Source organism: Juglans regia, chromosome 4 (assembly GCF_001411555.2).
Source record: "Juglans regia cultivar Chandler chromosome 4, Walnut 2.0, whole genome shotgun sequence".
In the NCBI taxonomy this organism is placed as follows: Eukaryota; Viridiplantae; Streptophyta; class Magnoliopsida; order Fagales; family Juglandaceae; genus Juglans; species Juglans regia.
In genome coordinates this window covers 33,849,803-33,866,891 of record NC_049904.1, presented here as the reverse complement: position 1 = coordinate 33,866,891, position 17,089 = coordinate 33,849,803, and the positions used below count along the sequence as shown (strand labels likewise).

Below are 17,089 nucleotides of genomic sequence, written 5' to 3'. Positions count from 1 at the left end.
AGATGCTTGGCGATAGCGGCAGAAGAAGACGAAAGGACTGAGAACATGGAACATGAGGGGTCTAGGATCACACAAAAAAATAATCTAGTGTGATGCACTTTATTGGCTTAATATGAAATAAGTGATGTGTCAAAATTTAATTGAGGGTTGTTTATGTGTCAATAGCAGACTGGCTGCTCCAAAGCGGTTTTGTTAACTAAAAGCAACATATGGTAAGGGCATTGAAACTGTCAACAAATAATATTCTTCGATGCGTATAAGAAAAAAGAAGTAACATCCTTCGATCATAATGCGGATAATACAAGAACACAAGTACAAAAAAAATTGGAGGGAAGGAAAATATACAATAATATGGAATAATGAACTTCCAAATGATTGATTTGAAAAAAATACACCCATAATTTTTTAGAGGAAAATGATAAAAACACAGAATTTTGTGTACATTTACACACTCATGAACAGTAATTTCATGATTACGTGAGTGAACATAAAATTTCGTGTCCCTAACATTAATCTTCTTTAAATGACATGCAAAAATGGGGTCAAATCAATAAATGGGCTACATTTATGACACGAAAGGGGACAATGCAAAAAGAGTTACAAGTATGACGGATGCAAGCTAGAAACAAGAAGATGAGAAAAAGAAGAATAGAAACAGCAAAATGACAGCTAAAGGAGGAAACCAACTCCTAAATCCACCATATTCTTCGTATAGATCATTTTCCCACTCCAATGACTCTTTACTGTACTTCCTTCCTTCGGCAATGGTTTCACCATTTTTTCCTCCTTTAGCTGATAATCTGATATGAGACAGAATGTGAGGAAAAACCTTCTTATACGACTCCTCTCCGATCAATAGGTCGGAATGCCCAAAACCCTCCACAACGATTCTTTCATGTCTAAATGCAGGCTGGTGTAACTTCATGTACTTGTGAGCAAGAAATGAAGTCTCTGGAGTCACGAGGAGACTCCGTCCTCCAGAAATATAAAGGGTAGGAAGGGCCATTCTCTCAGGATGGATCAAATACGAGTTGATGCCATTGTTATCAACAATGAAACCGGCCTTGCAAATTTTTCTGAGATGGGGAAACGTTGCCATGGGAAGCCTTGTCCAACTTTCTTTGTGCAACCAGTAGTGCATGCTGGGGCTTATGTTTTCATGCCAGAATGCGTTTCCAAATATGCCAGAAAATACCTCACATTCGTAGCAGGTGCATCTTTCACACCGTGGTATCCAGCGGGCAATATATTGTAGGAGCCGATGACGCCTACTGGCCTTTGATGTTTCCAACAAAGGCAGGATTTTGTTCTTTCCTAGTATAACCATTGATAGCTGCATGTTGAATTCAAAGATCTTAAGCTCAAGGAAAGAGATTTCCATGATATTGATCAGCTAAACCAAATTAAACCTACAGATTTAATTATTTATCACTCATTTTGATTGATTATTACTTGGCTTACTGCCATTCGTTGTTGTTGTTATTATTATAATTATTATTATTTATCATTTTCTAGGTACTGTATTGTTATTATCATTATTATTATCATTTGATGAACATATTACAATTTACACATGAAGGGACAGAAGAAAGACTAAAACACCTAAGCAAGACATCTGAAAAAACAAAGCAAAACAAGGGCAGAGCCACAGCACTTCTGGAGAGAGAGAGAGAGAGAGAGAGAGAGAGAGAGAGAGAGAGAGAGAGAGAGATTACTGGGATCAGAGGAAGCCACATTTTGAACATTGATGAAGCATTAAGCTTGAAGAACATTGAAGAGTTGATGCATGACAGGGAGGCTATATGGGCTAAAGATACATGCCCCCCCATTAAAGCTATATGTACGGCTAAGCCTCCAACACAATGTGCAACAACATGTATAGTTGTGTGCTGCCCATGTAGTTCAAGGATCTTATTTATCGCTGCAAAAGAAACAAAGTGAGAACTGAGCACGGACATCAAAATAACTAAGAATTGATTTCAAATGAGGTATGTATGGTTTATATTCTTTTACCAGCTGGAACATCAAATCTTCCAATATCTTCAATCGTGAAGTAGTTTGAAGCATTCAGAGGATGCGACCTCGGTTGCAGTAGCCATATTTCATGCCCCTCTTCTAGTAAAGTTCTGACTAAATCATTTGGTTCTGTAGGCAATGAATAACTCTCAGTAGAAAGCCCATTAAGAAGGAGAACTGGTTTTGGTTGTTCTGGTCCTTCTAGCGTCAATGGGATTCGGGTGCACTTCCATTGCCTGCAACTAATAAAAAAACCATCTTCTGCATGATACACAAAGGACACGAGATTATAAATTCAAGTAGTAAAGGGAAAAGTAACAAGAAAGATCTTTGTGCCCATATAACCTATCTCATAGCTCAATGTAGCTTTTGTTTTTGAGGTTTAGTCTTTCAATACTGCCAGGACCGCAAATATTAATTATACTAGTTCTAATCGAATTTCAGTTTTCACGCTTGTAAACAATATATTTAGATTCCTGCTACCTGTTTTTACTTTGTGCAGGGTGCTTCTTGGATAACGTTTAAGGCATGAATCTGATATGGTGAAGTCGGCCTTGTGACTCCCTCTCGGTATCTGTAAGATATAGGTTCTTAGAAGAGTAAGTAATAAAAGGCGTATGAACCTTCCTCTATTGTTTCCTTCAAGGCTTAACAAGCTCTTCAAAAGTTCTATCATGGAGATATGAAACTCGCCTTTGAGATTCATCTCGTCTTCCCCTGAATTGTTCATAACAACTTTCCTAAATGTCACATGCAATGTTGTCGTCTCACTCCAAGCATTTAAAGCAAAGAGATAAGGATTCAGTATCTTCTTCCCCTCAAGAACATATCTGCATGAACTCAAACTTCATTAGTTCTACAGTAGCAGAAAAGAAAACGAAGAGAATTTTACAAACAACCTTGTCTCTTACCTTGAGCCAGAAGAAGCTGCTAGGAGAAGATGATAATGCATATACTGAGTGTAAGGAGTTCTGCAATCTACTTTACACAGATTTATTTTCCCGTCTAAGACATGTAACTTGTCCTTCTCAATGGCTTTAAATTCCACGTATCCACCAACTTTCCCTCTTAGAAGAGGATGACATTCTCTTATACCCCATTTCCAGAACTCACCCGGCGGGCCCTTCTTATCTCGAGAGTTCATTTTCATTTTTAAATAAGCCGTGGATGGCATACCCCCAATATAACCTCTCATGGTCTCTTTAAAGATGACCATTGATCTCCAATCACCCCTTGTATTCTTCTCGAGAGTAGAATGAGGACTTTGATGATCAGTTTTAACAGGAAGTTCAACGTTATTATTGTTCTTGTACATGAGAACATCCCTCACAAGGTGCTTGCTTACGTATTCAGCCGCAGTTGCGATTGTAAGAGAGGGATTTATGCCAACAGAACATGGGATTAAAGAAGCATCGCAGACATAGAGACCCGCATGTACTGTGGCAGGACCTTCTGGGTCAAAAACCTGACCACTGGGGTTACAAACACCACATAAATGATCTGATGATGCATTGCACCCACCTAAATGATGAACTGATGTGCTTCGGTACCTTGATATGAAGAGGATTCCTCCTAATTTCTTAGTGAGCTTTTGAAAGGCATTGAGTTTTCTTGGGAGTAAAGGATCATTGGGTGGACTAAAGCAGATTCTATTCATGTCCTTGTGAAACGTAATTTTCCCATCGTTGTCATCATATCCCATTGCATTAAGTACCATTGCTTGGCTTGCTTTAAAATTTGTAACATGTTTTATCTTGTCAAGTACCCCATGAAAGAACCAGAAGCCAGTTGGCCATCCGTAAGTTGTGATCCCTTTAAACAGCAGGTAAGGATATGCTGTTGGAAGCACAGCACCCTGAGCCAATAGACAAAGGGTAAATGTTATGTGAATCCTTGGTGACATAATTTCTATAATTATGCATGTCTATATATGCAGCATCTTTGCATACTTTAAGCATGTGTTTATAGAGAATTTCATGTTAAAAGACCTTGACTGGGTAGGCCCTAAATAAACCATCTTCAGCATACAAGCTACCCCAACTTTTAAGATCATGAAACGATCAAGTATGGACTGTGATACATCAATATCTCCTTGATTGTCCCAAAAGTTTAAGTTGATAGAAAGGGGTATATTTTATTATTTATTTTATATCTTAACATGACTCCCCCTCATTTGTGGGTGGAGAAATTCTATTTGCAGTCCTCAAGTGGGGACTGCATGTGCAGGCACATTATTAAATGAGAGAAAACATAATTTTAGGAGGGATAATTTTGTAATTTTAAAAAATTTTAAAGTTAAAATAGTCTAGGCTTGCATTGCAGTCCCCAAATGGGGACTGTATCTAGCATTGCTCATAAACTGTACAGATCATCAATGAATTAGGTGTGGAAAAATTTCATTGAAACAAAAGCAGTGTTTAAATTCATTCATGGTATTAGAACAGAAGTTCTGAGTTCGAATCCTAACTCTACACTCAATTTCATTTATTTAAATATTCCACTTGTTAGTCTTACCCATTAAAGGGAAGTCTGGCCCACAAGGAGCAATGCTAGAATACACTAGTGTTAAGGGAAGTCTACCCCAACTTTCATTGATGATCTGTACAGTTTATATACAATCTTTAAAAATCTATTTAAAGTAAATACACTAGTGTTAAGGCTGCAATCTTTCTATAGTTACACTCTGCAGTTATTGCTGGATTGTGGCAGCCATGATTGCAGCCTAAAAATCATTTGACTTGTGTTTGATTTTTGCAATCTTCCTTAATATTATGGGATTACCAGCATATTGAATAAGAATCCAAGTCTAAACATAACACATGCACGGTAACATACAGTTAAGGTCAGCTCCAAGGCAATCGGCACGTTGAAGGAATCTTCTGAGCCCAAAAGCAATCTTATGGATTCATTATATCTCATAATCTTGTTTCCCAAAAATTTTAAGATGTGTTTCTTGTAAAGAAAAACCAAATAATTACATCAAGGAAAAAAAGTAGTTAGAGGTTAAGATTTTGAGTCTAGAGAAGGTTCAAGACCTGGATTGTGAAGCCCGATGAGTATGTGTAAGATGAAGAGATGGATGGCCCGGGCCGTTCTTGAAAAGGTATCTTCGAGAGTTGCTTTCTGTTTAATCCATATGAACTCAACGGCGCAGGGCTTCCAGCAAGATAGGCCACAGTATTTCCATTACAGCTGAATCCGGACCCAAGTGAATCTGACAGTTTCAATCCTCTCATTTGTGACTGGAAAAGTATCTCAGTTGTGCCGAAAACTCCCGCTGTGGAAAAAAATACCAGTTTTGGAATATTTTAAAGTATTTGTTTAAGAACAAAAAAATCTAAAAATGAGCTGCCCCAACTGCTTTGTACCTGAGAGGACTACAAAATCAGCAGTTATATAGTCAATCTCATTCAAGTAAACATGCCATCTTCTTCTCTTTCTGCTAATTCTGCATTCTTGGAAATTTTCATATGGGTTTTTAACCACGTAGTGAACCTGACATTCTGTTGTCACATCACATCCTGCCTGCATCACAAAGAAACTTTGATTTTTACATAAAAGGAAAGATCAAGAAACTATTTGGACGACCCAAACAATAGTTTATCCTTTCAGTGGCAAATATCTGAGAAGCAATTCCACATTCATGGAACTGTCCTGACCTAAGAAAATGAAAATATAAATAGTTAGCCAGTTACAAAAAATATATAAAGTGATAGAGGATATGCCTGGATTGCTGAAAGTAGATAATTTTTGTCAGTAGAACTTTTGGCATTATAAGGACACCCAGCAAGACAGTTTCCACAGGCTAAGCAGCGACCCATTTTTTGAGACTTCATTGAATTGGACACTGGTTCTTCAAGAGCAAAATTCACGCTTAGCTTCATTGAAGTCTCAAAACTTTTTTCAATCTCTCCATCAGTTAATTCTCCCAAGACTTTCGCAGCAGGGAACTTGACAGGAACTCTTTGTATTCCCAGCATGGCTGCAGCAGAAGCTTCACAAATATCCCAATCCCTTTCCCATTCTTTTGGCCACTTTGTATTTCTTCTAGCACGAACTGGGGTTGGCACCATAACTCCTGCATTCACAAGTGAACCTCCACCAATCCCACAGGCCACCACTGCTAGAGAATCATTTTGTTCATGTACCTATGTTTCATAGAAATTAAACATGTTTAAAAGTTAAAACTGGTTTTCTACTCCTTGCGTATTATTTTTCAAGCCTGCACGTATAGGTTTCATGCAATTTTGGTGATCGGACAAACAGATTTATTACTGAATTGCAAAAATGCTGCATTAGATGTACAGATGTTTTGTGTCTTGATAAAAGATCAATTTGCCATGATATTTTTCTGCACTGGTAAATCATTTTAACGAGTCTAGTAATGTGCAGTCACCTTGTCTCGTGTTTATACATGTTTAATTCCAAAGAGAAGAGGATAGCAAAGAGAAAATAACCTGGAATAGAGCATCTTTTGGGCCAAAGCTGACACCTAAGTTATGGTTCTCCATCCTTACAGCAGACATGATCTTCAAGCTGTCTGTTGGAAAATCATGAGCTTCCCATCTCCGCCCTTTTTCAATTAAACATACCCTTATGCCGGCCATTGACATGCGACAGGCAGCAACAGAACCACCATATCCAGACCCCACAACAACAGCATCATAACCATCTTCTTCTCCATCACCAAGCCTTCTTGCAAACTCTGCTTGTTCCTTCATTTTCTTTGAAATCCCGATCAAAGATTCTTGAACCAAAGTTCTTATGTATGGTCAAGTATATATGAAGTATCATATCTTGACTTCACGAAGAGTGAAAGGAACGTGATAAGAAAAAAAATACTCAGCCGCCCATCTTTACCGCTGGCGAACCTTCCGGTCTTTTTTTTCACATTTTTTTAATATATTTAAATATTTAAAAAAAATATACATCAATATACTTAAAATTATTTTTTTAATTATTAAATAAATAAAAAATCAAACGACCACTTTGAGCCCTCAAAATGAGAGATAAAATAGTGTTTTTCATATAATATATAAGAGAATTACAGTTTTAGATTCTATAAAATTTATAGCCGAAAAGACTGCCATCGTGGAAGTTACGGCATAATACTATTTTAAAAAATTTTCACAATCTTCTAACATTCTATACTTCATATTTTTTTTATTTTTTATTTTTTTCTTTTATTAAATATTTATTATATGAATAATAAATCAAAAAAATTGAAATAATTTAAAAAGAATAAATTCAAAAAAAAATTTTTAAAAAATATTAAAAATTTTAAAATTTTAAAAAAATGTAAAGTGTGGTAGAAGTTGTATAGCAAAACTATTTTGCAACTAGATAGAGATATGGACTTGGCTAGCCGCGCTGTATCATTAATTTTTTTAAAATACGAAATAATTAGATGAGACAAATGCACAAATTAAATGCAGTCACCTAGCTAGTTATATGATCCTCAAGAACTTGCCTCCGGCATTCTTCGATCTAAACTATACAAAGTAGCAGATATGTATTTCCCAGCAGTATAGAATCAGACAAACTTTTAGAATCTAAAAACTAAACATGTAGATCCATTTTTAATTTCTTCATGTCCCACAAATTTTTTATTTGCTCTTAAGACAACGTATCTCCAGTGATCATCTGTTATTGACTTGCATAAAACTCCACAAAGCAGCATAGTATTTTTTTCCCATCCGTATAGAATCAAACAAACTATTATTATCTAAAAATAAACATGTTGGTTCCATTGTTCTTGTCCCAAACGTATAAATCGCATTGGTTTATGCTGCATGACTTTGGATACCTACAATGTCTCTATTAACCATATTTTTCGTAAATCCAAAAGGTAACAGATATAGGTTGGAAATATTTTTAAAATAATTAATTATATATTATAATAATATTTTTGGGTTGATTTTGTAAATTGTGAATTATTTTAAAAATAGATAATATGTGGAAAGTTTATAAGATTTATAATATTTTTGGTCTGTACGTGCATCATGAGCTAGCCATTCATTGGCTAAGTGGTATTGATTATGTCCAAATTACTATGCGGTGTTATAGTATAGACTGTATAGTTCAAGATGTTGATTCACAGGGAGTCAAAAGAAATGCTACAAGAACGTAAACTTAAAGGAAAAAATTAAATGACAAAATAATAAGAATCTGAAAAATATTTTGAAATCTAACTAAAATACGTAATTAAAATGAGATTATAACACAGATAAAAAGATAGTAAAGCTTCGGGCTTTCATCAATCGGATCTAAAATTACACGATTAGAAATTACCAAATTCATAATTAGAAGATATGACAATACACTCATCTAATTTCTCAAATTTAATTCTAGAATCTATTCTCCATTTACAAATCATAGTTTTCATTTATAAAAATGAATATCAGATCTAAAGAAAATATTAGTGTACACAAACAATAGTGCTTGTAGCAAAAGATCACATCAATTGCATGAAAAAAATGTTTAAATCACAATCATATATTCATAATCATATAATTCAACAAAATCAAACCATAACAAAGTTTAATATAATTGTCTCAAATTTAAAATATCTTAAATAATAAAGCTTGATATGTGAATTGAAACATAACTAAAATATTTTCACCAATCAATTTCTACCCTAAACTAACTTTAATTACCTAAGTTTTAGTTCTATACGGGAGCACCCAAAAAAAAAAAAGGTTTTTTAGTCTCCAAAAAACTGTCTTCACTGTACCGTACATCCCCCAAAACTTTAATAATCCTCTCTTTTAAAAAATAGAAAAACAATCCATGAAAGATTTTATTTATAACAATAAAAAATATTTTATTGTGGATTGTTGGCATTGGGAGAAGAAAAATTAAAGTAGAGAAAATATCTCTTTAATTTTTATACTTGTCGTGGATAAAATATATATTTACAATAAATAATGATAATGTGATATATCTTTATTTTATTTCCTAATCATTTTAAGTCGAATAATGTCAGGAAATTGCAGTCTTAACTATTATTATTATCATTATTATTGGTCTGTAAATTATTAAAGAAGATCAAGATATAATTAAATAAAAAATTACTTTCTTTATTTATCTTTATTCGATCCAATTTATTGAAAAGTTGGTAAATTAAAAAAAAGCAATACTCCGAAATTCACTCCAAAATTAAAGAAATGTTTTTGGATATTAGTGCAGGAGGCGTTTAGCAACGAATCGTAAATATATTTATCAAGACGGATATGTTTGGGTAGTAAGAATATTTGAGAAGTGTTGAGAATATTTGTAAATATTTATGAGTAGAGATTTGAGTGAGCTTATAGATCCCATTAGAATATTTTGAGTTGTTTAGATGTATAAAATATGTTGAATTGTTGACTTTTAAATAGCTAGTTAAAAAAAGTATGGATCCCATAAATATTATAGTGATTTTATTTTTAGTAATAAATATTATAGTAATTTTATTATAGTGATTTTTTAATATTAATAAATATTGTAGTGATTTTATTTTATTTTTATATATAATAATGATAAATATTATAATGATTTTATTTTTAATTTATAAATAATAGTGATAAATATTATAATGATTTTATTTTCATATATATAATAGTGATAAATAGTATAGTAATGTTATTTTTTATTTATATATTATAGTGATTTTATTTTTTATTTATATATAATAGTGATAAATATTATAGTGATTTTATTTTTTATTTATATAATATAGTGATTTTATTTTTTATTTATATAATATAGTGATTTTATTTTTTATTTATATATTATATTGATTTTATTTTTTATTTATATATAATAGTGATAAATATTATAGTGATTTTATTTTTTATTTATATTTAATAGTGATAAATATTGTAATATTTTTATTTTTTATTTATATATAATAGTGACAAATATTATTGATTTTAATTTTAATTTATATATAATAGTAATAAATATTATAGAATATTTATAAATAATTATGAATAAAGATTGAAGTGGATTTATGAGTTTCATTACAAATATTTTAAATTATTTAGTATATGAAATATTTTCAATAATATAAAAATATTTAAAAAGTATCCAATCGCTACCTTAGAGCATTCTCATTGGATTAGCTAAAAGCTAAATCCAATGAGAATTTAGCTAATAGATGATAAAATCCCTCACATTGAATTAGCTATATTCCAAGCTACAGTAAAGTCTAAATTAATTTCCAAATTTGGAACACACTATTCATTCATCAAATCACTTTTATATTATTTATTTCTCTATCCAGACGTCTGCATCTACGGTCCCTTCCCGAGTTTTCTCCTTTCCCTCGCAAAACCCACGGCTTTCTCCTTTCGCTCGCAAAATCCAGAAGCTTCTCGCACCAAGACCCCGAGTCGACCATAGAGACCCACCACCGCACCACCACCCCACGTCTCGTCGGCAACAACGGCACAGCACCACCGCGCCACCGCACTCCTGCTCTCGACGGAAACGACTAAAAACCCCAAATTTCTCTCGCCGATCTGCTTCTCCGAAGGTAAGATAATCTCTTTTCATGTATAAAATTCGATAATGAAGATGATCCCTAACTTTATTCCGCACCTTGCCATCCCTCACATTCCTCCTCTCGAAATCCTAATCTTTGACTGTGGATGGATTTATCTGTTTGTGTATCTTGAGAATTACAAATCTGTTTGTGTAAATTTACGGGTTGCATGTAAATTTACGGGTTGAGGATTACATCTCTGTTTATGAGCTCCCAAAGCACGATTACATCTCTGTGTACATCCACCTTGTGATTGTAATGCTTCTTATCTCCGTGCCTTAGCGTGACTGTGCTGTAAAGCTGTAACCAAATCGTAAGGTGAATCATTAGTAATTTAAAACACCTCAAGTGTATCTGCTTCCTGATGAATCTTTTTTTTTTTTTATATATATATATATAGGTAATCAAGAAATTTTATTCATAGAAATAGGCAGCAAAGCCCTGATGAATCTAGGATTAAGCAAAATTCTGATGACTTCATTTCCTTTCCCTTTCATAGAAAACTTGATGTTGACTGCCGACCATAAAACAGTTAAACTTGCAGATTTTGGTTTAGCTAGAGAAGAGTCATTAATAGAGATGATGACTGCGGAAACAGGGACATATCGTTGGTTCATATAATAAATTGAATTTGACAGAAACAACGGGATACCAAACCAACTGGACGACATGAAACCTTCTCTTAAGAAACAGCACACCAAAGAAATTTAGTTGCTTGTTTGGTTCTTCAGATTGTTTAATTGGTAAACTTGCTTGTTTGGTTGCTATTGCATTGCATAGCATGCTACCTCTACGTTAGAAAAAAAAAATAAGATTCCTGGAAATGCATTGTGCTGATTTAGTGTAAATGGATGGAAGAACATGCTTGATAGATTTTTTTTTGTACACATGCAGCTACTAGTTTGGATGGAAGAATCTGTTTTTTTTTTTTTACACATGCAGCTACTAAGTTTCATAGATTATATAAAAAATGCTTGTTGAGTACCAATTGTTAGTGCATGTAAACCATAAACGACTCATGAATGGAAAATAGAGTAGATATGGTTGTTTGATAGAAGAAAGTTTGGTAAAAGAAGATGGTTGGATGAAAAATTTAGTACACATGATTATTAGATAGAAGAAAAATTGGTAAAAAAACTATATGGTGGAAGAAAATTTGGTAAAAAAAAAAAATATAGTTAGATGGGAAATATTGGATTGGTTTGTAAATTAAGACATTTATATCTAATTTTAGATAAGTTTAATTAGACATTTGTGGTTATAGCATTAAATGACAATTGAAAAAATATAATTTTTTTAAAATTTAAATTTAATTAGAATATGATTAATATATAATATTATGAATAGTAAAATATGATAAAATAAAATATTTTCATAATTAAAATAATTAAAATATTTTTGAAATTATTAATTACTCATGAATAAATAGATAATCCAATGTGGAGATTTGATGTGAATAGTCAAAGTTAAATTCATCTTATATTATTTTATTATCATATAATGAAAAAATAGCTATTCCAATGTGGAGACTTATATAAATGGAATAGCTAAAAGCAAAATTCATCTTACATTCATAAAAAATGTACTTTAATTTAACTATTCCAATGAGAGTGCTCTTAATCGGTGAAAAAGTTTACTTGTTTGAAAAGTCAATTCCGTTGAAAGTGAAGAGTCATGCTCCTGTATGAAGATTCTGTCAATAAAAAGTCTTAGTAAAACTCCTCTCAACTCATCTCAACTCATCATTACAACTTTTTCAAATTCCAATACAAAATATATTAAATAATTCAACTTTTTCAAATGTCAAAATAATAATAATAATAAATAATATTCTAACAATATTTTATTATCTCAACTCAACTCATTTCAACATCTATATCTTTGAAATTCAACATCTATCAACCTACCAGCCACCTTTCAATATCCTATATTTGAAAAGTTCTCCCTACATCCCACCAACCTCCTCCATCAACATCCATATCTTTGAAGTTCACACGTTAACCACATCTCCAATATCCTATTTTCAAAAACTGCACGTCTATCCACCTACCAATCTCAAAATTCGTTATATATATATATATATATATATATATATATATATATATTTTAAAAAAAATCAGAGTAACATGTCTAAAATTAATACCTCCCTATTTTTATTAAAAATTCTCTCACTTATGACAAGGAAAAGCTTAACAATGTAACCAACTTACTCAAGAATTTATCCAAAAACACTAAAAACACGACATCCCCAAAACCATCGCTAAACCAATTAAAATCCATGTCTAACATATGCCGTCCCCATTAATTCCAATCTGTATAGCCCTCTTACCACATGTGGAAATTCCGCAGACTCTAAAAACAGCTACTCCTCCCCCAATGCACCCACCCTTGCCAACTCATCAGCCACTTTATTTCACTTCAATCCAAACATAGTTAACTGCCCCATTTAATTCTAATGTGAAGATAAATAAGAAAAAAATACTGCCCCTAATTCAAATGTAAGGTACAAAGTTAATGAAAAAGCAAAAAATTCAAATTGCAAACTATTTCCTTAAACAGAATCAGAATCAAACATTCAAATCATCATTTACACCAAATGAATATATAATAATTGGCTTGAAGACATGTCCTCTTAATACTAATAACCATGGGCAGTCAATTAATTACTCTCCAATCAAGTCGGGATGTTTCCCTCAATCACTTCAATCCAAACATAGTTAACTGCCCCATTTAATTCTAATGTGAAGATAAATAAATAAAAAATACTGCCCCTAATTCAAATGTAAGGTACAAAGTTAATGAAAAAGCAAAAAATTCAAATTGCAAACTATTTCCTTAAACAGAATCAAAATCAAACATTCAAATCAAGTAATGAATACTAAAATCACAAGCACAAATTTGATTCATAAAAGTAAAAGCAACATACAGCGAAAACATGGGGGGTTAATCAAGCAGAGGAGGACCGTGTCCCGTCGCCGCCTCAGGGGTGAAGCACGGGGATGGAGCTTTGCGGGGTCGTGGAGAAGAGAGAACGGTTGGCGGGTTCGTGTGGGTTCGCGGCTTGAAGGCTGAAGAGGACGGGTAGATTAGGGTTAGGGTTCGTGCGAAAGAGAGGGATGCGGGGTCGTGGAGAAGAACGATCTCTTGCGGGTTCGTGTGTGTTCGCGGCTTGAAGGCTGAAGAGGACGGGTAGATTAGGGTTAGGGTTCTTGCGAAAGAGAGGGATGCAGGGGTCGTGGAGAATAACGATCTCTTGCGGGTTCGTGTGTGTTCGCGGCTTGAAGGCTGAAGAGGACGGTAGATTAGGGTTAGGGTTCGTGCGAAAGAGAGGGATGCAAGAGGACGGTAGATTAGGGTTAGGGTTCGTGCGCAAGAGAGGAATGCGGGGGATGTGGAGCTTTGCGGGTACGCGGGTTCGTGGGTTAGGGCTCGTGCGTGGGGGAAAAAGAGAGGGATCGGATGCAGGGGAAAGGAAGAGAGGGATGGAATGCCAGAGGAAGTCCCGAATGCGAACTGAATTTGGGGTTCACGGGTTAGGGTTTCTGAATTCGGGGAAGGGAAGAGAGGGATGGGATTACGGGGAAGAGAAGAGAGGGAAGAGAGTGATGCCAGATGCCAGAGGAAGCTGAAGAATGCGAACCCGAATTGATTATTACACCCGAAACGACAAACGGCGTCGTTTAGCATTAATGCCACATAGGCGCCGAGGCCGCAACGGGGACAAGGCACGGTTGTATTCAGCATTTTCGTTTATAAATATATGCTTAATAGTAAAAGAGTAATGTTAGAGTCATCGCTTGTGGCTCTCGCTGGAAGTCACTGCTGGCTCTAGCATATATATTTTAATGTGTTTTGTTTTACAATTATTTTTTATAAAAAAATTTTAATATTTTAAAATATTTTAAAAAATAAAATAAATTTAGAATATTATTAAAAAATACTTCCTTAATCATAAAGTAAAAAAATTATTAAAAAATACTTCCTTAATCACGAAGTAAAATAAAAAAATAATTTTTTTTTACTTCATGATTAAGAAAATATTTTTTAATAATATTATATATTTTTTATTTTCTTTTAAATATTTAAAATTGTTAAAAAAATCTATATAAAAATAATTATAAAAAAAAAAACACATTAAAAAATACATGATAGAGCCAACAGTGACTCCCAACGAGAGCCACCAGTTCTATCATTTTCCATAGTGAAATCAAGCCCATCTAACAAAGTCAACACCTGATCTCAGAAATCCCATAAATACTATGCTGAACAAGTCCCCCCAACATTAAAGAGTCCTCCTCATCCTGCATTTCTGCCTTTAAAATTCAGAGATTATCAATGGTTTTGCATTTTTTTTTTTTTTATGGAATCTAAAATTAAACATAAAAAAATGTATTTAAGAATATCTCAAAATAAATAAAACTTAAGTTAAAGAATACAAATTAATTCTTATGATTTATATTCACATTTTAACATTTTAATTTAATAATAAAATATTTAAAATGTACTTTCGTACCCTCGTAACACCAAATTCCTATAGGAATATATAACAATACACTCATCTATTTCTCATTTAATTCTATAATCTATTCTCCTTTACAAATCACAATTTTCATGTATAAAAATAAATATTAGATCTAAAAAAATGAAAATGAATAGTCCTACTCCTGTTTAAGAATTCTTGCTCCCCTCAATCCACCTACCAGCCACCTTTCAATATCCTATATTTGAAGAGTTCTCCACTATTTGAAAAGTTATCCCTCCATCAATATCCATATATTTTAAGTCCAAATGTTAACAACGTCTCCAATATCCTATTTTCAAAAACTGCACATTCATCCACCTACCAATCTCAAAAATCGTTATATTTAAAAAGTCCCCCAATGTTGAAGAGTCCTCATCATTCTGAACTTGCATTTTAGCTTTTAAAATTCAGAGGTTGTCATTGACTTTGCATCTTTCTTTTATGGATATTGAAATTAAATATAAAAAATGTGCTGATGAATATCTCAAAATAAATAGAACTTAAGTTCAAGAATACAAATTAATTTTTATGATTTCTATTCACATTTTAACATTTTAGTCCAATAATATAGTCTTTAGAGTACATTTTTATACACTCATCACACGCTCAACTTGCTTATTGCTATTCCTTAACAATTTCTATGCAAAACAGATAAAAGAAAGTAAAGAAAATCACTAAAACTTGCCACTAATTCACACTTTTTAGATTCGCATATCAAAACAATCTAAGAAATCCAATAGCCCCATCAAGATCAATCCACCTATTGCAATTCACAGAGTGTGTGTGTGTTCTCCAAGTCATAATCATCTTACCTCTAACATTGACACATGCAACATCAAGAACGTCTCAAGCAAAAGGTTCAATTCCAAAACTCATGGGTATAATAATGTTTCGTGTAAGGACTCTCTCTATGACGTTGACAAGTGGTGTACACACAATTACATGGAGATTTAAGTAATTATGAACAAGCAACAAGTAATCATTGATCTTATGATAGGAACACTAACAAATGAGAATTCAATCATTCTTTTCGCAGGTTTACTTGAGATCAGATCGGTCAAAATAAAAGGTTGCAATGTGGCTTATGTTAGGCTATATGAAAAAGGAAGAAGAAAGAAAATGATTCAAAAACTTCCAAGTACATACCTAAAGAATCTTAATCTCAATAAACCACATTCCTCATTTGATGTACTCTTCAACATTTCAAATCACCGAATAATGCCTTTTTTTTCTTTTCTTTTTTCATTTGTAATTTGGTGAACAAGTATATATCATTTTGGTATTCTGCTATTTCTACCCAGCCTTGGTATTTCTGCCTTTGAAGTTAACTCACCTAGTAACTCGTGTTCTTCCATTTTGTTTTTATTCTTCACAAAAAAGAATTCCACATCTAGTACACACTTGAAAGTAAAAAGGATAAAAAAAAAAATCAGTATGTATATTATACTCCAATGTGAAGAGGTATGGATTATGGATAATGTAGGTATATGAAGAAAAAAAGCTATATGTGTTTCTTGGTTCAAAGTTTGCTATTAAGGGTCTATAATTGAAAGGGTTGGTTTGAAAGACTCAAATGTTAATCCTAAGTTGACTTTCATCATATCCCAAGCATATCCACCATCACACCACAAACCGTGCAATAATATTCTCAAATGAAGTGTCAATTTCAAAAAAATCAATGAATACTTATCACAATTTTTAGTATGTGATGTCTCTCACTCCTCTCCAAAACTCACACATAAAGACTTAAATAAATGAGTTCTCTAGATACATGTGTCAAACCACAATCTTACCACAAAACTGGAATGAGTGTATTAGAAATCCTATGAATACCTCAGCATAATAATCAAGATGAGTTTGTTGAATTCACTAAGATGACTATGTATGAAAATGAGCATACATGTGAAAGGATATACATGTGATGCCAATAAAAAAATTTTTGTCATATGTAAAAGTGTCACAGAGTTCCAACAAGCAATTGTAAACGTTGAATTTGCACCACCCCCAACTTAAACGAAACATTG

The 17,089-nt window shown here is 33.0% G+C and overlaps 1 protein-coding gene across 1 annotated transcript; it reads right to left on the bottom strand.

Annotated features, from left to right (window-relative positions):
• Positions 1 to 514: 514 nt before the first annotated feature.
• LOC109018684 lies at positions 515 to 6,737 on the bottom strand. The gene is made up of 9 exons (XM_035689306.1): positions 6,474 to 6,737; positions 5,742 to 6,164; positions 5,385 to 5,541; positions 5,052 to 5,293; positions 2,928 to 3,871; positions 2,500 to 2,846; positions 2,014 to 2,277; positions 1,716 to 1,921; positions 515 to 1,333 (listed from the first exon to the last, which is right to left on the bottom strand). The coding sequence occupies exons 1-9, from the start codon at positions 6,735 to 6,737 to the stop codon at positions 620 to 622; spliced, it is 3,561 nt and encodes a 1,186-aa protein (XP_035545199.1). The 3' UTR covers positions 515 to 619.
• Positions 6,738 to 17,089: the final 10,352 nt, after the last annotated feature.